At 37.6% G+C, this 23,323-nt stretch overlaps 1 protein-coding gene across 1 annotated transcript in view; it reads left to right on the top strand.

The window, feature by feature from the left end:
* The window catches only part of ABCA13 (ATP binding cassette subfamily A member 13), a 281,165-nt gene that overhangs the window by 100,957 nt on the left and 156,885 nt on the right, over positions 1-23,323 (top strand). The window contains exons 28-33 of the mRNA XM_006136374.4: positions 4,403-4,516; positions 7,837-7,927; positions 11,832-12,008; positions 16,178-16,484; positions 18,753-18,867; positions 20,472-20,801. Coding sequence (XP_006136436.3) covers positions 4,403-4,516; positions 7,837-7,927; positions 11,832-12,008; positions 16,178-16,484; positions 18,753-18,867; positions 20,472-20,801 — 1,134 coding nt within the window. The remainder of the gene's footprint in view (positions 1-4,402; positions 4,517-7,836; positions 7,928-11,831; positions 12,009-16,177; positions 16,485-18,752; positions 18,868-20,471; positions 20,802-23,323) is intronic.

Here is a 23,323-nt window from a genome sequence, read left to right as displayed (position 1 = left end):
ATGTTAAGGGTAACCAGTGTCCTTTAAGTGACTTGCCATAGGAGGTCAGAATATGTTAGTGTTAGAGCTGAGTGGGTCTAATAGTTATTTAATTTTCTGTCTTTTATGTAGCAATTAGATGCAGTGCTCCTGTCAGCTAACTGCTAAATTGTCTGCCAAAAAACAGCAGACTTTTCCAGTTCCTTGGCAGCCCCTGGATAGAGATTGTGTGTGGGGGGGGAAGGGGAGACGATGGGGTTGGTTCCTCCCTCCCCATTTGGTGCTTGGCTTTTACTGAGTATGTTCAGTCTGAAGCCTCTGCCTCAGTCTACAGCCCCATACTTTCACTCTCCTCCCCCCATCATAGCTTGCACAGGTTGCCCCCCCCCCCCCGCAAAATCTGAAATGGTGCCCCTGGATATATGCCACAAGAGAAGAAATATGTTTGCATTTTAGGGTAGTTTTCATGTTTTGTTTCATAAAGTGGAATATCTCATCTCAAGATTGTTGAAAATCATTCTTACAGAAAGTCATTAAATTTGCTTTCTTCCTGTGATAAAGAATTCAGAAGTATAAATCAGTATTGACCACTCAGTTTGCACATATAATAAATAAATGACTGCATGTTCATTGATGCTGGTTAAGTTCAATAAACATTTGTATTTCACTCTGAGCCAATCAGAAAGCAGATGTTCATCTCTGTTTCTTATTTAGCTCATCAGAAGCAATGTGTATTTCTTTCCATATTACTGCATTCCCATTTAAGGTGATATATCGTTCTTTAGACTGTTACATTTAAGAAGTTTATAGCCTTTGACAGATTTTTTCCAATTTTTCTAATTAAAACAGAATGCATGAAACAATACCTCAAAACAATTCAGAAGTAAAAGAAAACAAGTCTGACAAACTCATCCTGATTTTTGGATTCTTGCCACTTTGCTCACCAATCCTTTCTTTATAAATATCAAGACTTCATAACAAGAGAAATAGGTTTTTATTCTACAACTGTAATTGGTAGTCTCATGAAGTTCGATTTTTGAAAAAAACACATTTGTTTCAACTCCTGTTGTAATATAATATTTCCATATAATAAAATGCTTTAACAGGATGACAAGCACCCTCAACTGAATGTTTCTTACATTCCCTTATTCGCAAAATTAGAAGGTTTATTCAAGGGTGAGCTGTAGGCTATACCAGAGAAAACTTTTGGTGGAATTCAAGTCTCCAGCCTTTATCAAAGCTGCTATCCACACATGTCACGTCTCAATATCTTGCAGCCCATTTTGAGCCATTTTGGCTGACATTTTCAAAGAAAATTCAGCCCCAGATAGGCACTTGGGCTGAAATTTTCAATGTCAAGTGGTTAGAGTTTGGCCAAATTAACTATGAACCTTTACAAAATAATGTATAGTGGAGTTATCAGGTGCCCTTAATAGTAAGCAGTGCTATCACCCCCACACATAATGCAGCTGTCTTCGTTCTTTAGCTATGCCTGCTTACATCTAAGGAGACTCTCCACTGAACTCTTCCCGCACAATTTTCTGGGTCTTAAAGGCATAATAGTCACCCAGGCAGTTCTTAAAGGTCTATAAATTGGGTACATAGAAAATGGTGAACTGAGATTTAAAAATTTAGACCACCCCCAAACCTCAATCCTTATTTCAGTCTGAATTGAACCTGAACTTTCAGGGTTGATTAAGTGACATATTTCCCAGTGATAGGCATCCCTCTCTTCACACTTCACTCCTTGTAATGAAGCTCTTGTGGCCTCTGCCAGAGAATTTTATTCCCGTACCGGCCACCAGCATTTCCTCTGTAAAGACATAATTGGCTGCCAATACCTACCCTAGTACCTCCCTTTCCCAAGTTTTTAGCAGCTTAAGCATATATTTCCCATAGATACTTTGGACCAAGTCTGGACATGTAACTTTGTAAAATTCACTTAATGCTGCATTAAGTTTTGTACTTTTGACAGGAAGGATTAGAATAAATCTACCCCCAATCTAGTTTGCGAGTCAGTGCAGAAGCTTTTTTGTTAAGGAATGCTGTGCATCCCTTTCCTAACACCATCATTAGATCATAATGAAGAGATCTAGTTCCTAAAAGCAGCTAAGATGGCTACAATATTAACATAAGCAAAATAAATATCATGGAGGAGTAGATCTATAATTTGGTAGGCAAGGGGAAAATAAGACAGACATTTAAAGAAAGCTTAGAGGAAGCATAGTTTAGTGATGTAAGGTACTGGAATGTGACACAAGGTCTGGACCCACATACGTGATGTCAAATGGAATATGGTTTTTCAATTTTTATTTCCCAGCCTGTTTACTATGTTTAACCTTTATTTGCTTGTTATGTAATAAGACTTCTTAGCTTGACAAAAATAATATACTTAAGATACTTTGGGATGGTAGTGATGTCCCCTAATTAGAAGTTGTCCATAAACATTCGATTGATGTTGTGCAGATACAAGTGAAAGTACTGTTAATTAGCTGTGTTATCCATTGCCAATTTTTATGTTATATGCAAATATCTGTTTATTTCTTTTTAATAGAATCAATGGAAAGTGAATTGCCAAAATCAAACATGAGAAAACACTTGTACATATGTAAGGTTGGGGCAGGGAAGAGGCATACTTTTTTTGGCTTGGAATAAATCTGAATATTTTGTAGCCATCAGAGAGGTTGGGGTGCTGTATTTCACTAGAAAAAATAGCAGTCTAAACTTTAATCAGGTTTAAAGTATCTTTCAGAACTGTTATCTCTAATAATACTAATCCTTTTATTTTTCCTTTTGGTGTTTGTTCAAGAATCAACTTACAACTCAAAAGAGTTTTCTTTTACACCGTCATACACAGATAAACACATCTTTTCTTATAATTCCCTGATGTAATGTAGCTTTATCATGATGATAATGATCAATAGGACAGAACTGGCTATAGAATGTATTACTTCAAATAATACTTATCTATATTTTCAGAGTGAATTAAAAACCACCATTAGTTACAATAGCTTAGTGTTTTATCATCGTACAATCAAATTTGGAGAAATTATTTTATAGATGTATGTGTGTTGATATAACATTGACTTTGATCAGATTCTATAACTCATATTAATTTCCTGTACCTGTTTTTGCTATTTGCAATCACACCATCGTCAAAATCAACTTTGCGCTCTCTGTCAGTATCAGGTGTTATAATTTGTTTGTCTGTTATTCCCTAAAACATACACTTCCCTCAGTTGTATCACAAAAAAATCATCTCTTGAGCTTTTATATATAACAGCTTTGAGGGAGTCTAAATTTTTTTCATGAAACAGTTTTCTGTTGGACAGTGCAATTTAGTCCAAATTAAAACATTTTGCAGCAACATGTACATTTAGATGACATTTTGATAGGAAAAAGTGAAAATGAATTGTTTAACTTTCTCATTTTGTTTGTGTTGCACTGCTTCATCCAGTAATATTAACCTGTCTCATTTTAACTTAAATGTTTAATTAAAATATTACATTTAATATTATACTAATTCTATGTGATTGCAACAGTGTTTCCTGATTTTTTTTTTTAATTACAATGCTAACATTTTTTCTCAAATTGTGATGAATTTGGCCATCTAATCAGGTCAGTCTTTGGTGCACCTTAGTTACGTTGGTAGATAATTCAAACCTTGCTGCAGATGACTTGAGTGATAGTGGAACACACTGAATTTTTTTATTGACTGGTTCATGTGCAAAGTTCAGTCCAGTCACTACTAGATCTGTCTAAATGAGAAAAGTTAACTGATCTACTGACCCTTCTGTGAATAAAATCACTGTGATTGATGAGTCACGGTGATTGGGAAGTCAGGTTATTCATAACTCCTGTATTTGGAGAAACCACACATGGACATGTAGTTCAAAGTCTATCCTTGGGTGAGGGCAGAAGGAAAGAGTGTGGGTGCTCCTCAATACGGTCAATTGAGAAGTTACCTAATTCTGTCGTCTTTCCTACTGGACCCTGATTCAATAAGCACCAAAACTGTCCTCAAAGTTGCGGGAACTGTATGTTTCATCCAGATATTCCACTTCTTCCCATGTAGGCAGTGCTGTGATCAAGAGAGAAGCTTTAATTTGAACTTCCTGGTTTTTGACCGGCTCATTATGATACCCTGCATGAAAGACACTATATAAAAATAAATTTTATATTATTACTCTTCATGTGGGAAGCATATGCAGAAAGCCTTTTCCTTTGATCTGTTAGTCTCTGAATAATGAATCATTTTTGGTTTCCTTTGAAGATAAAAGGAAACACAATGCACTTATAACTGACAATTAAAGTTGACATGCAGAAGAGTTTCAGGAGATCTGAACCACCCCAGTTGCTCCTGTTTCCACAGAAATTACTGTGTGTGTTGTTCATTTCACTTGGCTTCATTTCTCCCTTTTAGGCTAATCACACATTTAGTTTTGTGGAGCAGCTGAAGATTTATTCTGAGGCATGGCTGAGGATGTCTGAGGTATTTAAGAAGAGTGAAAACTTCTCCAAGATGAATCAGCTCCAGGTTGGTGAACTGTGGGTGACCAATACTAACCACAGAGACAAATAGTTGAAGAGTTAAAGCAGTAATTAAGTAGTAATTCTAGAAATATTAGCTCACTGTAGGAAAAGGAGTTCTGGATCAGCCTTTTCAAAAGTCCTCGCTTTGAGGTAGAGCAATTACCAGAAATGCTATCGGTTATTGGTACAGGCAGCACAGACATGAGAGTTTTTTATCTTTTGAGTGGCACTTGAAGACAGTACATCTGTTTGATCCTGCTGAAGTTTATATTATAGACCTACAATAGTGTGGTCCTGAAAATCTTCACAATTTTAAAGTAGGTAAAATAAGTAGTTACCTCCCTGTCTGCAGTATTGCCATTGGAAATACAATGTTATATTGGATTGGAAATGCAATGAATAGTACAACTGCAAATTTATTTAGTTATCTAAAGCAACTGACAAGTTTTAAAATATCTGTTACAGCTTGAACTTGCTTAATTCTTACAATTGTGTCTCCTAATGTAATGGTTCAGTCCTCATAGGGATAATGGAGGACATTTAAAATGCAACAACAGTAGTGACTGCATAAATGTAGGACCTTGTTAACAGTTCTCTCTCAGTGGTTTCCAAGTCATATCTTCTTTAGTCGCTGAAATGTAGTTCTGGCAGTTTTTACCCTTCACCATCTGCAGAGCCATTAAACTGTGGAAGAATTAACTGATGCTCATGCATCAACAATAGAATCAACAATAGAATTGTTAATTAAGATTCAATTAAGGAATGTTACTTGCAAACCCTGAAAAGCCTCACAGAGCTAATTGTTAGTCCTTTTTCTTGGACACTGAGCAAATGAGATGGAGAAATTGAGATAATGAACATGGAAACTGAAGATGCCATTTTCCAGGCAGTGTTGTTTGAGCAACTGCTAATAGTTCAATGCTCCAAAATGTTGTATTTTATAGAACAAGCTAATGGAAAGGTCTCTGCATCAGCCAATTTACAATAAATGTATAGATGGGTTGGAGTAGCAAGGGTAACAATAAGGCTGTGTGGTTGGTTACTTTTAGGCATGTACATATATAACACCAACAAGTGGAACTGAACCTGGGACCTCTGGAGTGACCACATGAGCTAAAAGCCAGCTTGCTCTTAGTTACGGCTATAGAGCAGGCTCATTATTCTATTTGCAAATGGTCCTGGTGCTACTATATGGAACAGTACACCACACCCAGCAGGTGTTGCGTGGGTTACATATTCTAATATGTATCTGCTAAATTCAAGGGGGTAGGGTCTGATATTCTTGTTCATGCTGAATAGTACTTTATTCCATGAGTAATCCCACTGCAGTTAGTGGGGTTACCCATGGAGTAAGGAGCTATTATACTGAATTCGAGGGGATCAGGACTGGAGATGAAATACGATCTACTGGTTAGGGCACTAGCCAAGTCTCTTGTCAGAAACATTTTGTATGACCTGGGCAAGTCACTTAGCCTTTCTATGCCTCATGTCCTCATCAGTAAATAAGGATAATAGCACTGCCCTATCTTTATAAGGGTGTGGTGAAGACAAATACACTAAAGATTTGTGATGTGCTTAGATAAAACCATAATGGAGGTCATATAAGTACCTCTAAATAGTCTGTAAATAAAAATAATAACCTTTTAAGATACCATCTCCCATCCTTACCATTGCATTACCTTAGTACTCTAGCCAGCACTGTACATTACCCTGTACACTGTACACTACCCTGATGATTCTGATCTCCACAGGTGGGGGTTGTCTGGTAGAAACCATTACTTTTACAAAGATATCCAAGACTAACAGTGAGGAAAATATACTAGCAGGATTCTGCCAGCTTGGTGAAGCAATTATGGCTTATACTGCACAATATACATTCTGTTTTGAGTGTACAGAATGGCTAGGCACCTTGCGATAAAAGAGAAATTATTCACTTGAGTCTCTACTAAATCACTTGAATACAAACAAGTATTCAGAAAGACATAGAAACAGGAATCTATCAAATTCCCTTGGTGTTTAGAATTCAGACTCTGATATGGAAGTTTAGAATGTGAAATGTTTGTGCTACAGACATTCACATAAATGATATGCTGTACTAGATCACTGGGAACTTGCCGTATTTCTAAGTACAGAAAGGGAGATTGTGCTGGACCCAGGAGATAGCACTTGAAAAGCCTTTCATCTAGCATTCAATTATTTTAATTAGTTACCTATTGTTTGACTGATTCTGCATTCCGTCAGCGCCAAATTCATAATATAACAAGAGCTGGTCACTTTTACAATCCATTAAAGCTGAAGCCTGTAAGACCCTGACTGCCCTGTGCTCCCATTGATCTAGGGCTTGTCCCTGAGAATGGGTATTCTTTTTAAGTGCTTCTTTTGAATCCAAATCTGTTGGAACCATAAGCCTAATCATTAACTGTGTCTCATTATGAAGTGCATCTGCCATTTTAGAACCGCGCTTACTTCCCTTACACACACATGTGATGTTAGATCACTAATGCAATTATTGATACCTAAAATGTGGAATATTGGACCTGAGTTTACAGAAAGTTTTTTACAGTGAGCATCTTTGAAAAAAATCTCTTATCTTTTTTATTATTAATAAGGTATGAACAGTTATTATTAGTTAAGGTGTGAACAGATATTGGCTATATTCTCCACTTACAATATAAAAAAGTAAAAGTCTAAACAAACACTTCAAAAGCCGACTGTACACACTATAACAAATCCAAATCAGGCTAATTAATTTTGTTGAGTTTTGGGTCTTTTGTCATAATACATTTGAAAAGCATGGTCATATCTTTGGCCTCATTGCATCAAGACCAATGGCTGAAAGATACCAAATACCAGTTTATTTCCTAGTAGCTCTCAATTCTTATTAGAGCACTAGTTTACCAGGGGCAGTTTGAAACAACATAAACAGATTTTTTTTTTAAGAATCCATTTTCTGATTTTAAACAGTTAATTAAGAAAACTCTACAATCTCAGTTGAATAACAGAAACAAAAGAGAAAAATAAGTTGAGGATGATGAAGCAAATGTATAATTTGTTATATCAATCTGCTATAGGCATTTATTTGGTTCCCTTCTATGTAGTATCTAATTGCCTGAGAATCTTCAGTGTGTTTCTCCTCATACTTCTGTGAGGTCATTTTACAGATGAGGAGCTGAGGCCCAGACTCTAAGAGAGATGCATACGGTCACACAGTGGAAATCTATGGCTGAGAAGGGAGATCTGTGTAGGTCTATACATACATGTAATAAAATCAGGCAATGATAAATAGCACAGATTTTGTCTTGTACATTATTTCTCTTACTTTAGGAAGCTCTTCAAAACAATTTTATAAAGAACTTCATAGAAAGACACTTGAATATTGATGTGGGGAAGCTCGTTGAAAAGCTGCAAGAGTATGGTAGGTGTATATACGAATGGACACACAGCATTTATTATGCTCAAGACATTATGTATGACTGAAATTTAGCAGTAATAATTCTTGGTTATGATTCACATTGCTCTCATTTAGAAAAACATAAAGTGCACCTTCTCTCACTTCAGTTTCGAACATTGTAAATATTTGTTGATCATTTATCATCTTGCAAATAAATACAGTTCTTTTCAATGCATCAGGTCCGAAGAAATAAAATCCATCCATTTCACTAATAGACCAAGATTTAATACCTTTTAAAATAACAATTCCCTTATTTTATAAATCATGTGAATACCCTTCTTTCTCACCTTATGGGCCTGATCCTTACAACTTTTGTTGATCCAAATGAGAGTAGCAAATTCTATTTCACGAAAAAACTCAGGGTCTGAAATTTGTTTCTATTCCACATTGGAATGAAAATGAGACATTTTGAAATATTTCATGTAAAAACATGAGTGCTACAGAATAGTCAGTAGCTTGATGGTCAAAGCACTTATCTCTCATGCAGGCAACCCAGGTTCAAGGGCCTGCTCTGCCTGATTTGGAGTCATTCATTCAGTTTTACTAGTTGGGGCCGATCCATCTTCAATGGGTCAGAGAGGAAGAGACTGTGTAATGTGGTGGTTAGTGCACTTACCTTTCAGGTGGGACATTCAAATCTGATTGGCTGGAGCAGGGGCTTGATCCAGGTTTGGGCCTTAACCTTTGGACCATTCTTGGTGGAAGAGGGGGATTATATCTTTTGTTCATAACCAAAGAGCGAGAATTTCAATATGTACCCAAGATATTGTTTCAGTGAATCAGCTTTTTCTGACAACCGGAAGTTTCACTGAAAAATTCTCAACCTGCTCTATGGGATGAGAACCTTAGTCTTTCTTGAGCATTTGATTCTGCATAGGAATATGCAGAAAAGATACTGGACTCTGCAAGGTTCTGTGTGCCTCCTCGGAGATGCTAAATGTCTTCTACTTCAGTGAAGTCATTGAAAATCAAGTCAGGACTGGGTCTAAGATAAGTAACAAAGCAGAAAGTAAGTAACAGAAATAGCTGTGCAAAGATTGCTGCCTTAGTATCATTGCTGCCTTAGTATCATTGTATTATCTGAAGGAAAATGCAGGTGAGGATATTTTATTAAATAAGTTCTGAAACTCCCCCAAGGATTTTACTTTTTTATATATTTAGATGTGTTAGTTCCATGTAAGTTATGTAGCCTATGAAATATTGCTTTTACTTACGGAAACATTTAATTATGCAGTATTCCAAGCATACAGCAAGTCAGTTGATATTTCTCATGCTCAAATATTTAAAGGATTAAGTTGTAAGAGAGCATTTTAAAAATTGATGTACTATTCAAAATAAGGTCTTCTAAAGATCAGCTGGGAGGAATCTCTGGTGACATGTATGTATGATTAACCTTGTTAGTACTAAGTTACTAGTATTAAGAATATTCTAGCCCCTGGGATGTTACAAAATCAAACAATAATGCCTTCACATTAGGAACAACAGTAGATATTTGTATGGTGTCCCCGCCCCTGTTCCATTGTTTATTTTCCTTCAGAATGCATCACATTGATGCTGCATGCCTTCTGATTCTTAGTACACCAGTTTCACTGTCTCATTGCACAACTGCTTATCTTCCTGATCTTTTATTCTTCCCTTCTTCTTCACCAGTGCTGCCTTCCATCCAGATCAATTAAGTTCATTTTTTATTCTCTACCTTCCCCTTGCAATACCTGCTGTGCCATCAATGAATCCCAATACTAGGCTAATGAGCACTCTTACCAAGTTAACTCATCATCTAGTGTTTAGGGTTAAACATTCAATATTTTTAAAGAAATTTAAGACGCTGAAAGCTCATATTGGATCTCCCAATAGCTATTATTCACTCCTCAAGTGTGAATAATCGTTCACTGGGAGATCAGCTAGTTTTGTGGGTCTGGTGCACTTTCCTCACAAGTTTCTGTTCAACCAAATGCAGTTAGAATTGTTTTATGTTATAATGGGTTTGTTCTGTAAACACATTGTTGGAATTATTCTCCCCAATATGATTAGCACAATACAAAGCAAAAAAATTGCATTAACTCCTCCAAAGATTCATAGTCCTGAGTTTGATGGATGATCATTTGTAGAGAGGGGCTAGCCACGAAGTTCCAGATCCAAACATCACTAATGCTTGGAGGGCTGCCAAAGCAAGGATCTCTGCAGCCCAGTGTCTCCCATGATTCTGTTACAAATGAGCTACTCCCATCCTCTCTGCAGTTTCTAGAAGTGGTATGATCTGCAGCATAGTGAGTGTTGGCTAACCCCCCTTCTCATGTGTGCTGCCGCCTCTTCTGCTTCCATAGCGGCAGACAAATGGCAGTTCATTGGCTCCCACCCTTTCCTTTTGTCTTTATTACTTTTTAACCATTTCTAGGGAGTAGCATACTTTGTTCCAAGCCTCCTTTCCTGTACAGGGTTTGTTCAGTGGTGTTGTGGTTACAACTTCCCAGAACCTCTTCTGCAGTATATCTCTGTTGAATTCCTCTGTCCTCTATTTGGCAGAGCAAAACAAAGAAAAGATACTTGGTGAAACATTACTTGGTTGCTAGCTGTTAATGAGCAGCTAACTAAATTTAAATACATACATAAATACATTTAAATCAATAAATAAAGGATTAAAACACCAAGAATTGCTTCCTTGGACTTCAGTTTGGAAAGTTACAGTGTAGGGGATAGTTACATGTGCTCCATAAGAGAAGTCCAACAAATCTGAAAATAACCTGATAGCGTCTGACTAAACATTCCCTGTTCTACTTAAATATCTGTAGTTCCAAGGTTTATTCCTGCTCCAGGCATGGATTGTGCTGGATATTCCATGCCTTGCTTCCTGGCATAATTCATGTCAGTCCAGTTGTGCTCTGGTCACACAAAAATGGGAACAGGAAGGTCACTGTTTCCAATTCAAAACCCCACACTTCATTACCATTGGTTCTCCTGCCCTCCTGCCAACTCACTTCCTGCTCCCTAAGACTCTAGGACTCATTGTCCATGGTTTTAACCCTTCCAGGCAAGACAATTAGGGTTAGGTTTCAAGAGTTAACTGCTATGAAAAGAGTTTAGTTAACTGAATGGCTGGAATGTCCAGAAAAGGGTATTATCCCTCCCATCCATCACAACATCCACTTCAATAGCCAGGAGGCATATGTGCTTTTGTCCCTGAAAGGTAGTTGCTGACTCTAAACAAGTTCTATGCTTTTCTAAGTTCACATGATCCCTCCTCTTTGGAGAAAAGCTAGATAAAATAGTGGCAGAAAATGCTGCAGAATCAAAGCAGGCTGTTCTTTCCACTGAGTACTCTAAAAAGGGAGTACAAGCCTGCTTCCAGGCAGACCCACTCCTTTCACCTGTCCTCCTCACAGAAGTGCCTGATGAAGGATACCTAGTTACACAAAGGGCAAGTTTTGGAACTGGGCTCAAGTTGGAAGTGGAGGACAGGCCTTGTCTGGACAGCTCCTGCCCTATGCTCTTATGAAGTTATGTGTGGACTTCAAATCTGCTCTTTTTATCTGATGGAATCTCTTCCTCTTTTTCAAAGAGTAGAATCACTCTCCTGTTCAGCTGCCCTCACAAGGGCCAAGGAGGGAATTGGTACTCATAGCAATGAATCTGGCCCATAAAATTCACTGTTCTTTTATCTGATATGCATGATCTTCTTTCCAAAATTGGGATACCCAAAGTGTTCGAACTGCACTAAAATGGAATATGAAGGGAGGAGAAAATTTTGTATGCATCTATGGGATTTAAGAGCATAGTCCTACAAAGTTGTACATGTGCTCTTTGGTTTGCTAGGAACTTCTGAAAATCTCACTCTAAAATGATAGTTTCCAATGTGTTAACTCCTTTTCAGAGCCTTTGATGGGGGAAATGATGAACAATTCAGCCACAGAGCAAATCAACCTGTTGGCACAGCTCATGGTAAATATCTCCTCCTGTGTTTTATTGGATCGCTTTGAGCATCTTGAGTCGGCGGAGAAATTGGAGACAAAGGCACAAGAGCTCATGCAACAAAACAATTTATTGGCTAGTAAGTATTTCATTTAAAATATAAGATGACAAGAAACCCCTGCTTCATAAAACTATCATTCCCTCTTACCAAGATGCTTCAGTGAGTTGGCACTGAGGAAACATAGAGAAATCACACACAGTACAAACACAGTAAAAAGGCATATTTGCTGAATAAAAACATTCCCCTGATTCTTGAACACTGTAATGCAAGCAATAAGAACTAGTGATATTGCTATTATAGCCGAAGAATGACTACTAACCAAGTCTCTGGGAGTCAGTTGTTCCTAAAAATATTATACCAGGAACAACAGATACTAATATCATATAGTGAGAGTCAAATGAGGCCACAGAATGCAAAAGTTTGACAACAAAATATCCAAGCGAGGTTACTTTGTTGTTTTATAAGCGCACCCTCTGCTTTATTCACCTCTGATTTTAAATTTCATACCCTTTGGGGTTGTAGAACACAAAAAACAAATTAATCTTTGTAAAAACCTGTTTGCCTAAGAAGATAACTTTCAAATCAGCTCATTTACTCAGAATAAAGTTAATTTCTCAGTAATTTCTGCTATTGCTTTTGCTCACTGGGATGACAGTCTCTACCCCGCTACCTTAAAATGCCTCTTCTGCTGCTGGAAATCTTTTTTTTTGTGCTGAGACAGCTATAAGAGGAAGCAAGAGAACAGTCATTCAGCACTGTAAAAAATTATTTTCCCTGTCTGAGGTTTTCCATCCTCCTATGTAGCCCTCCCTGGAGAAGAGGGTGAAATTCTAGCCGTACAGAAATCAATAAGTGTTTTGCTAGTGACTTCAATGGAGCTAGGATTTTAGCCATTTTTTATGTTTAATTTCTAAATTTGGTTAAGTTCAGCACAGAAGACCCTAGGGCTCGGGGGAGTTTTTAAAAAAGTCAGGGCAAAGCAGAGGCATATGTTGAGATTAATTAAAATACAAGGCAAGTACTCAAAAGATCTGGGTCTATTCAAGTTCTGCCATCAATAAAATGCTGTGATTTAACATGTTACATAACCTGTCTGGAAGTTATTGCCCCATCCCACAGAAAAACCTGGAGGAGAACTGTAGTAAGTAATTCTGCTTGGCTCTGAAATGCTTTGCAGATAGAGGTGGGAGGAGACACTTTGTGCCCTCCCCCTAACGTACACCTATTTAAAAGCCAGGCAGGAAGTTATCTTGAGCAATACAGAATTTTGTAATCTCTACTCTTTACTTTCAAAGAACTAAGCTACAAATGCCCTGAAAATGTACTTAAAATATTGAAGTAAGTGTTGTATAAGGGATCTGAAGTGGGTATAATGAGAAAACATCCCTGCTACTGCAATGAATGCAATCATACGTTCCTTTCCACTGAAAGGTGGGTCTCTGAAGGTTAATTTTCCTTGATTTCATAAACTACTCTTTGAAGGGTGTGCTGGCATCTTCAAAATCCTCTTAGAAATATATTTGCACATTTAGGGGAGAGTCAAATCTCTGTGTTTTGGCTAATTAGCCTTTGGTTAGTTGAAAAAAATTGCATAGCGGAAACTAAATGTTTGGAAAATATTTATTTTTCTAGGGATCAAATACATGAAAAAGAGCTTAATGTTCCTTTCTGTCCTTTTTTTATAGTCTTTGTCCCATGGAGTGTAGTGTAGTGGTCAGGGACGTAGGCCTTTAACCTGCCTTGTGGGAGTTTTTGATAAAAGAGCCTGTCCCCAAGAGAGGCAGGGCTGGATTAGCACCAGAGCAGCTCCTTAACCTCTTATTGCTTACCGTATGGTTTGTATACCTCAGCACAGCTTTTAAAAGAAGGCAAGTGCAACTATTTCTTTTACTCAAGAAAGAAAGTATAGCAGAGTAATAGAGATCAGAGGAGTCTCATCTATTGGTACTCTGTCTGACTTTCTTTCCTGTTTCAGGAAGAGGGTTGACCTGTGCCCGTTACACAGAAGCTATGTCTACACTGCACAGTTATTTTGGAATTAGCTCTGGGATAATTATTTCACAATCGCACATCTACACTGCATGGAAGCCACAAAATTAGTCCGAGGCAGGCTTCCCTAATGTAGACGTGCTATCTTGATTTAGAACTCCAGGAGGAATCATTTAGAATGGCCCTGGTGAGGGGCTATTTTGAAATAGCAGAAGTGGAACATCTACAAACACCTTATTTTGAAATACCTATTTTGGACTAGGCATTATTCTTCATAAAATGAGGTTTACAGAAGTTGGAATAAGCCGTCCGTTATTTCGAAATTATTTCAAAATAATGGAATTGTTGTGTAGACGCTCACGTAGTTATTTCAGAATAGCGGCCATTATTCTGAAATGCCTTGTTGTGTAGGCACACCCAGAGGGCGCTCTAAAATATGGATTATGACAAATGCCATGATGGCACGGCAAATTATTCTATATGTTCTTTGCCTGAAATTCAGGATGAAGGGATTAAAATTAACCTCAGAATACCCGTTGGTCTAGAAAATATTATTCCCAGGTTTTGTTTATACTACAGTGACATGGCAACAATGCTACAACTGTGCTGCTGTAGTGCAGTAGTGTACAGGTGACCCCGCACTTACAACCTAATTGGTTCCTGGAAAAGATTCATAAGTTGAGCCATCGTAAGTCGAACCCTTATTTCCCATAGGAGCAATGTTATAAATGGCAGTTCCGTTCCTGGAAATCCATTTCATACCCTAAAAATACCAAAATTTACCATGGAAATGGAGGAAAATAGTTCCTAAGCTGAAGGAACTAAGCTAAATAGTTCAAATAATGTACAAAAATAACTAAAAAGTAAAGACCTATGTGGCATCGACGTGTGCAGCTGCAGACTGGCGAGTGACTGACTTCGTACATTTCCTGTTTTGGGATGATACGTGGAGTCTGCGTCATACGCCATCGTAAATGCGAGCTGCGGACATAAATTGTGGGGTTTTAGGAGCTCTCTTGCATGAAAAAAATGGTTGTAAATGCAGGGGGTCGTAAGTCAGGTGGTTTCAAGTTGGAGGTCACCTATAGGTGCTTCCTAAATCAATGGGAAGGGTACCTCCAGAGAGGCTGTATGTAGGTCAACCAAAGAAATCTTTCATTTACCTAGCTACATCTATACTGGGGAATGTGTGTGTGTGGGGGGGGAGGGGGGGGGGAAGAGGGGTTAGCTGATGTAGGTTGCACAGGGTGCAAATTTTTTCATATATATGAATGACATAGCAGTCTATCTAATTTTTAAACATATGCCAGGCCTTAGATGGCCAAATTCATTGAAAGTGTTGCATGATTTTGGCCCAGTAATGGGAACATTTTAATTAAAATCAAAGCAAGTCTGGAGAACAAGTTCCAGAGCACTAAATACAAGGCAAGGAAGATTTTCTTAAGATTTTTTTCAGTCTCACAGAAAAGAGAATAATTATAGAAGGCCTACTGAGATGGAATATCAAGCTCATTGACTGTCTTAACTCTAACAGTTAAGTGTCATAAGGTAACTACAAATACAGACAGTGGTGAATAAAGATATGAAAGATTTCATGTTTTTTGCTGGAATCCCATCAGAATGAATCTAAGGCTTATAGTACAAGGAAGTGCTGTAACAACAGCGTTTAACCATCTAGCTATTTCAGATAAAATATGCATTCACATTCGGTACAAGAAGACAATATGGCCTTTTTGAAAATGGTTAAGTGGCCTTCAGAAATTCCAGGAATGACTATTCATTGGCACAATTTGACTGCATCCTCACAGAAACACAAGACGCAGGACACACAAAAGGCAGAAATATGAAATCTGCCTCATTTATAATTACAGTTGGATACAATTCTTCAGATAAATGATATTTTCCTAAAAAGCAAATTCTTGTTGTTTGAAACGTTTTGCAAATATGTGTTACATGGTTTAAAAAACTGAAAACATTGACGTTTTATGTTGACTTCTTCAGAATGAAATGTTTTGGTATTTGATTTAGAACAACTTTCTGTTTAGAAATAAACTTAAAATATATTTAAATAAAAAGTTTAAACACAAATGTTTTGTTTGACCTGAAATGATTTTTTAACTGTTTGGTTTGCAAATTGTTTTTGTTCAAAAACAATTTTTAATATTTTGTTTAGAATGGAAAGTGATGAAAAATCAGTTATTCACAGTCTGGTTTCCAATTCATTAAACTCCTTGGTTTTTTTTCTTTTGTTTTACCAGGTATTATATTCAACACCTCAAGTAATGGGAGACATCGGCGCGATTTTGCTAACTATCTCCCACCGCACATTTCATATACAATTAGAACGAATGTTCTTTACAGCATGAGAACAGATCTAGTAAAAAACCCAATGTGGAAATCCCATCCCCAGCACCTGCCAGGTGATGTGTTCAAATACAATCACATCTTCATTCCACTTCAAGATATGATTGAAAGAGCCATTGTTGCAGTGCACACTGGAGCAGATGCTTCCAAGCCAGAAATACAAGTTCAAGCTATGCCATATCCATGCCACACCAGTGACCTGTAAGTAAATGCCTACATTTTGAACCTAATTTGGCACTTTTAATAGTGTGTCTGTGATCTGGACAAGCTATACCAAGGATCTGAAAAGCTGACAGATTTCCCTATCTGGGGATTGCACCACTAGCAAGAACCAATGTGGTTGGGCCCTATGTATCTCATTCTGCCATTTTTGGCAGAAGGGCTATGGGGAGAAGAGGACATGGTAAAAGCTCACTGTGCAATTCCTATCTGGCAGACAGCTCTCTTTGGGAACTCTTATCAGCACATGCACTTTACAGGAGCTCCAAAGATGTTCCAAGCTACATTAGGGCTGGAGTTAGAAATAGCTCAGAGATTGGGCAGCAGACATCAGCTCCTGTATGTTTCTCCTTCTGCTATGGATAGCAAAGACTGGTTTGCGGTGGGAATTTAGGCTACACTGTGCAGTTATTTTGGGATACCAGAACTATCCCGAAATAGCCATTCCACGTCATTAAAAGCAGCCCATTATTTCAAAATAGATTTCGAAATAATGGGTGTGCTATTCTGGCATCCCTGTAACCCTCATTCCACGAGCATTAAGGGATGTTTTGGAATAGAGCTTTATTTCAAAATTACCCTGAAATAAGCTATAGGATGTGTGTAGCGCAAATTGCGTAGCATGTTTCAAGGTAATGTTGAAGAACAGACTCACCCTTAGGGTACATCTAAACTACGGGATTTTTTTTCAAAAGAGGATCTCACTTTTGAAAGAGGATCTTTTTCAAAAGAACCACGTAAACCTCATTTTTTAAGGAAGAGTGGTTTTTTTAGAAAAAGGGTTTTTTTCTGAAAAAAATGCGTCCAGAGTATGTTCACTTTCGAAAGAGCGTCTTTCGAAAGTGAGATCAGCAGAAGATATGCAGATTTCAATGGAATTTGCATATCTTCTTAAAAAATGTAGTCTAGACATAGCCTTAGGGTTTAGTTTATACATGCGAAAGATAAAATTGAATGACTGGAATAAAGCCATGCACACTGGGGAAAATTTGCCTAGGAAGTATAACAGGCATTCCAAATATATTTATTTGCAGTTAGCTCCTTGCAAACCATTAAAATCGTTTGAGACTTTTATTCCTTTTCAGTATAAATGGAGTGTCATTGTTTTAGAGATAAACTTTACATGTTCCAATGTTCTACCATTAAATTATAGTGGGTATGTTTAATTAGTAACGACAAAGAAATCACAACCTCAAGAATTGTTTTATATATTGTAATGTAATCCCCTTTTTCCTCCCCGGGTTACTCGGGAGCAGGTTACACTCACAGGTGTGCCTGGGCGCCTGATGGTTTTAACCCAAAAGGAGATCCTGAGCACCCCACTGGTGATGGTGTTTAGTTGGGGAAAGCCCTATCCATCCCCTTGCTGCAGTCCCTTGCTCAAAATGAACATACAATGGAGGTGCCACCACCTGGCTGGCTCTGTAATATACTTATGGTGTGCCATGAGAGCCTCTAGGAATATATTCATTCCAGCTATAATCTGGATCTAATTCCAGAACAACTACTACAAATCATAAACATCTAATAGATTACATTAGAATGAACAACCTTTACTTAACTTAAAGAAACAGGATTTAACAAATTAACAGTGAATAACATTAATTAACAAAGTATACAGAAGTAAAATGAACTTATCTAGCTGCCAATATTTATCCCACCCCAGTGTGCACACCCCTGGACTCAGAGTCCCAGACTCTTGCTTGCATGGATGCGCTCGAAGAACTGCAGCTGCAGTGGAGCTTCTCTGTAGAAAGTGTGTCTGAAGATCCAAGCTAGGCAGCAGCTCTGTCCCAGGCAGCACTTTTTCCAAAAAGGCCAAATTACTTACAGCCTCATGCTGTGCCTATCAGAAGCAGCCTGCTAGATCCTAGTTCCAAAGGCATCTAGTCCCAGTCTGCAGCTGCACTCCAACAGCCCCTGGACTGGATCAAACTCCTCCACAGCAGCCTGGCTCCCCTTCTCTTTCACAATCCAAGGGCAGAGTCCCAGACTGCTAGTCCTCTCTTCTCATGCACATGGAGAAACTCAGATCTCCCACACAAGGGTCACTTCTTTCCTGTTTTTCCTAAGGGCTCATGGGAATTGTAGTCTGAGAGTCTGGATTGCAGAACACAGGGTCTTTCCAGAAAATAAGCAGAGGCACCTTTAGTAAGGGGACTACAGTAATATTTTCTGAATATTAAAACATTAATTTAATACTTCTATATCTTTCTCTTTTGTGTCTTACGTCTATATTTTTGCTTACAGATTCTTGAACAATATTGGTTTCTTTTTTCCATTTATAATGATGTTAACATGGATGGTATCTGTTGCTGGGATGGTTCGAAAACTGGTTTATGAGAGGGAAATTCGTCTTGAAGAGGTAATAGTTAGCTGAGCCTTTCACAGTGAAACTGGTTTATAGGGTCTGTTCTGAAAATACATATTAAACATTGAGAGATAGTTTTGTGGATAATAATGCATGTGCTTTGTCTTTCACTCTCTCCTGGGCTCTTTATCTGAGTTCCAACTGCCAAATTAGATTCACTGGGATATTGCTTGGAGTTCCATTGGTCTTCAGAGATTTATCTCTGTAGAAATGAAGGAGAACAGTGAATGACAGAAATATGAAATTTAAAGCTGAGCACTTTTCTTTGAAACAAGTCTTGCAGATAGAGATCCCAATCTTCCATGGTGCTGAATGACTTCAATTGCTGTTATGTTTATCCAGCCTCAAAGAGCAACCACATAGTTTCTTTCAACATGACCTTTATTTTAGATTAGGACAACAACAAAACAAGAAAAGTAGGGTCTCCTTGAAGTACTCTGAACTGAGTAAAAATGCTGAGAATTTTAGTCTTTAGGTGTTGAAAGTACACAGAGAATACAAGGGCATAACAGTTACATAGATACATAATCACAGCTACTGTTGAAGTTAAAGGCAAGTTTATGGCACTTAGTTGGTGCTCAGCATTTTTCACAATTGAGACCATAAAGCTTCGTATTTTAGGAGTGGATATAACAGCACTTACCCCACAAGAATTCAAATGCTATTCTTGGTTTTGCTGGTGTCTTCCTGCTTGACTAGAGCAAATCATATAAACTGTCTAGATTTTGGTTTCTAATGTGCAAAGTAGTGCTTATGTGATCTGCAAAGGCGTTTTGAGTATTAACTCACCAGTGTTTGTAAGGTGACTTTTGGGAAAGCACTCAAGAAATGGTGTCTTACAATTCTAAAAAGTATTTTTAAGAAAGGTGGTCTCATGTGATGTGACAATTATTTCTGGTCATATGAGCAATGTTAAATCTGGGAGTTTTACAAATGTATTCAGAAGTTTGGTTCACGATTAAAATGTGTCCCTTTTTCCTATTTCCTTTGCAAAATTTTGCAATAGGCAAAATTGTAAATTTCTCCAAATTCACATGAGTGGGAAATAGAACAATTTCTCTTCAGAACCAGCCTTACGTTCAGCAAAACAACCCAACAAAAATAAAGGACAGAAAGTGTTTCATGTTTTTACAATATTCTCATTTTTCTCAGAGCATTTATAATCTGTCTTTGATAATCATTCAGAGCCTTGCATTATTTTTATGGTTATAGTGCTTTTGTATTACTGCTGTTTTTTAAATATTAGTAACATAAATGTGCCCATTGCTTGAAAGAAGTGATAAAAGTGGATTCTATATCCAAGAAGTTACAATCTATGCGTCTGATCCAGCAAACACTTGCTCATGAATATGCATAGTCTTTTTGAAGTCAATAGGGTAACTCATATGCATTCTACTCAGAAGCAAGTACCTACAGGGTTGGGCCTTACCTCCTTCAGTTGCTCTCATCTTAGCTTACCAGCATGTGATGAGAGAGTGGGAAAAATATAACACAGGGGTAAGGATACTATGATTATACAGTCACTTGGTAGGCCAATGCATGTCTGTTGATGGTTATTTATTTTTTTAAATTGTGACTAAGTCTCTCTCTTCTTGTAGTATATGAAGACAATGGGTGTGAATCCTGTCATTCACTTCTTAGCTTGGTTTCTGGAGAATGTCATTATGCTCACACTAAGCAGTTGCGCTCTGGTCATCATTTTAAAAGTGAGCGGCATCTTTGCATTCAGCGATGGCTTTCTAGTCTTCCTCTTTCTACTCGACTTTGGAATTGCAGTGGTTATGCTATGCTACCTGTTCAGTGCATTTTTTAGCAGTGCCGATACAGCAGCGCTCTGTGCCAGCCTCATATATATGATCAGCTTTTTACCATACATAGTTTTGTTGGTTCTGCAGAACCAACTCAGCTTTGCCCACCAGACCATTGCAGTAAGTATTTCTTTCTTTTTTTAAAAAATTGTTGCTTGATTGATTTATTTCCATAATTATGTGACCTTTAGGATATCCTCTCATTATCTTGTCCAGAGGTTCCTGCTTTGCTGTTGTACCTCTCTGTAATTGTATGGCTTTCCTAGACAGAAAAGCAGTTGAGAAATCCAGCTTAAAATACAACAGAGGGGAATCTAAAATGAATGTTCAATGAAATTGAGAGAACCCTCTGGAAAGCTAAGGCTCAATATTTCCAATGCAGCATGCCTAAAAGTAAAAGATAGTCTTGCAGACTTCTTTTCACTAAAAGTTTGGAAAATTAGTGTTCTCTCAAACAGTAGATGACATCCATATGGTAGTGGTTATCTGGGCAGGAAAAATCAGTATAAAATTTACCAGTGAACTGTAGAAATTGTTCCTTTGTTTAAAATACCATTGCAAAACAAACAGATCTGGAAGAATGCACGCTGCACGTCCTGCTCTTTGTAGAGAGTATGGGGAAAGGAATGTGATTTCCTTTAAAATTTCCACTACTGATAATAAAGTTTCATAATTTCTTTCTTTTTTTTTGTCCACTGGTCTAGAATATGAATTACGATTCAAACAACTATCCATGAACTAGTTTACCAGATTTTCTGTTTATAGTTTCTAAGTGGTATTTTTCACTTTGTGTTTCACTGTGTGCTGCAAAGCATCCTTCTTTTGTCACATTAACTCTCTGATAAGATCTGATCTAAGCAATGTTTATTCCCCTGAATGCTGTATTCTTAGAATCAGTATTCCTTATTCTGGAGGTACTGTCAAGTCAGGATTATAGCTTTGTTAGCTCACCTGACCCCCTTCCAATTGTAAGTCTTTGTTCAAGAAAAACAAACAAGCAAACAAATCCTATGAGGACAATTACCTTTTAGGATTCCTCTTTTCAATTTGATATACCTAATCCCCTTCAGAGAGGAAAAATATAGACATACATATATTTAAGTACACTTTGTACATTATGTGCAGTCTTTCTGCAAAGACTTATATATGTGTTTATTTTAAGGCAATAGAATACAATAAAACGAACCACATTTGTAAATATATGGCTCCCGACTTACGAACCGGTTACGGACGAAGCAATTGGTCGTAACTCGGTTTGTTCGTAAGTCGGACCCCATTGAGTTACACGCGACCGCGCTATTTGTAAGCACGGATCGTGTTCATAACTCGGGGTCCGCCATTTACGACAGCTTTGGTCATAACTGCGAATGGTCGTAAGTTGACCATTCGCAACTCGGGGACCAGCTTGTAATGTAATATAATATAATATAAAACTAAACAGTATTGTATTTCAACAGTGAAATAAATGAATCCATAAAGTGAAGGGAATTGGTGCTATGTCTGTAAATACAGCAAGAGTGTGTCCAAGCATGAGTCTGTTGTTATTCAGTTGAGGTCCGGTGGAGACAGAAAGGTTCCTTAACTTTCATTAGGAATAACATAATTTATGCCTGCAAATTTCTTGAACATTAATGCAAGAATACAAGTAAAATGGCTTATGCAAAGGTTGCACTTTCTTAAATATGTTTAGGGCTTTGTGTCAAAATAAAACTTTTTAAAAGGACTTTAGAATTTTAATATATTTTAATCATTTTTAATATTAATACCACTTTAATTTTAATTTTACCCACAATTAATATCCTCTTAATTTCGTACCTGCAAAAATTAAGCATTATATACAGAATTAAACAATCTAAGTGATACTGCAAATAGGACAAAACAAACCAGAAATGTGATAATTAATGTTTACAGTTGAATAGCACATTCGTATTTACTACACATAGAGCTACCAGCTGCATGCATGTAACCCATACCCTGCTGAGTACATATTTACCTAGTCAGAATCTGAATGATGAGTTCTAAGATTATTGTTGATTACAATGGGAATTAGATCAGGTCCTTGGTCAGACAGCAAGTAGCAGTCATTCTAGACCCATGTTTCCATGGGTAGGATGCACAATCTACCTCTTTTTCACTGTTTATCTTCTCCCTCTTCCCATATATTGTTCTTGTATTATCCAAGTGTCTTCTCGCTATATGTGAATGACATAAGCTCTTAGAAAAAAAACAGCAGGCAAATGGTCTGGTAACTAACTTTTTGTTAGTCTATAAAGTGCTACCAGACCATTTGCTTGCTGTTTTTTTTCTGTCACAGACTAACTTGGCTACCCTCTGAACCTCATAAGCTCTTAGGACAGAGATTGTTTTTGTTTTTGCACCTGCTAAAATTAGGGATGTTAAATTTTGATTAACTGGCTAATTGAATAGTTGATGCAATTTGCATTGACTATTTGATTAGTCGATATGCGCACCTTCGTCTTTGAAGTGTAGCAATAGCCCCAAGGCTGTTGCTACACTTCAAAGGCGAAAGTGCTGCAGGGAGCACGGAGCTGGCCTTGTGCTCCCTGCGGAGTTTCAAAGCGGCAGTGCTCCATGCAGCCCAGGGTCAGTACTGCTGCTTTGAAACACTGTGTGCGGATTGG

This window comes from Pelodiscus sinensis, chromosome 2 (genome assembly GCF_049634645.1).
Source record: "Pelodiscus sinensis isolate JC-2024 chromosome 2, ASM4963464v1, whole genome shotgun sequence".
In the NCBI taxonomy this organism is placed as follows: Eukaryota; Metazoa; Chordata; order Testudines; family Trionychidae; genus Pelodiscus; species Pelodiscus sinensis.
This window is presented reverse-complemented; position numbering and strand designations above follow the sequence as displayed.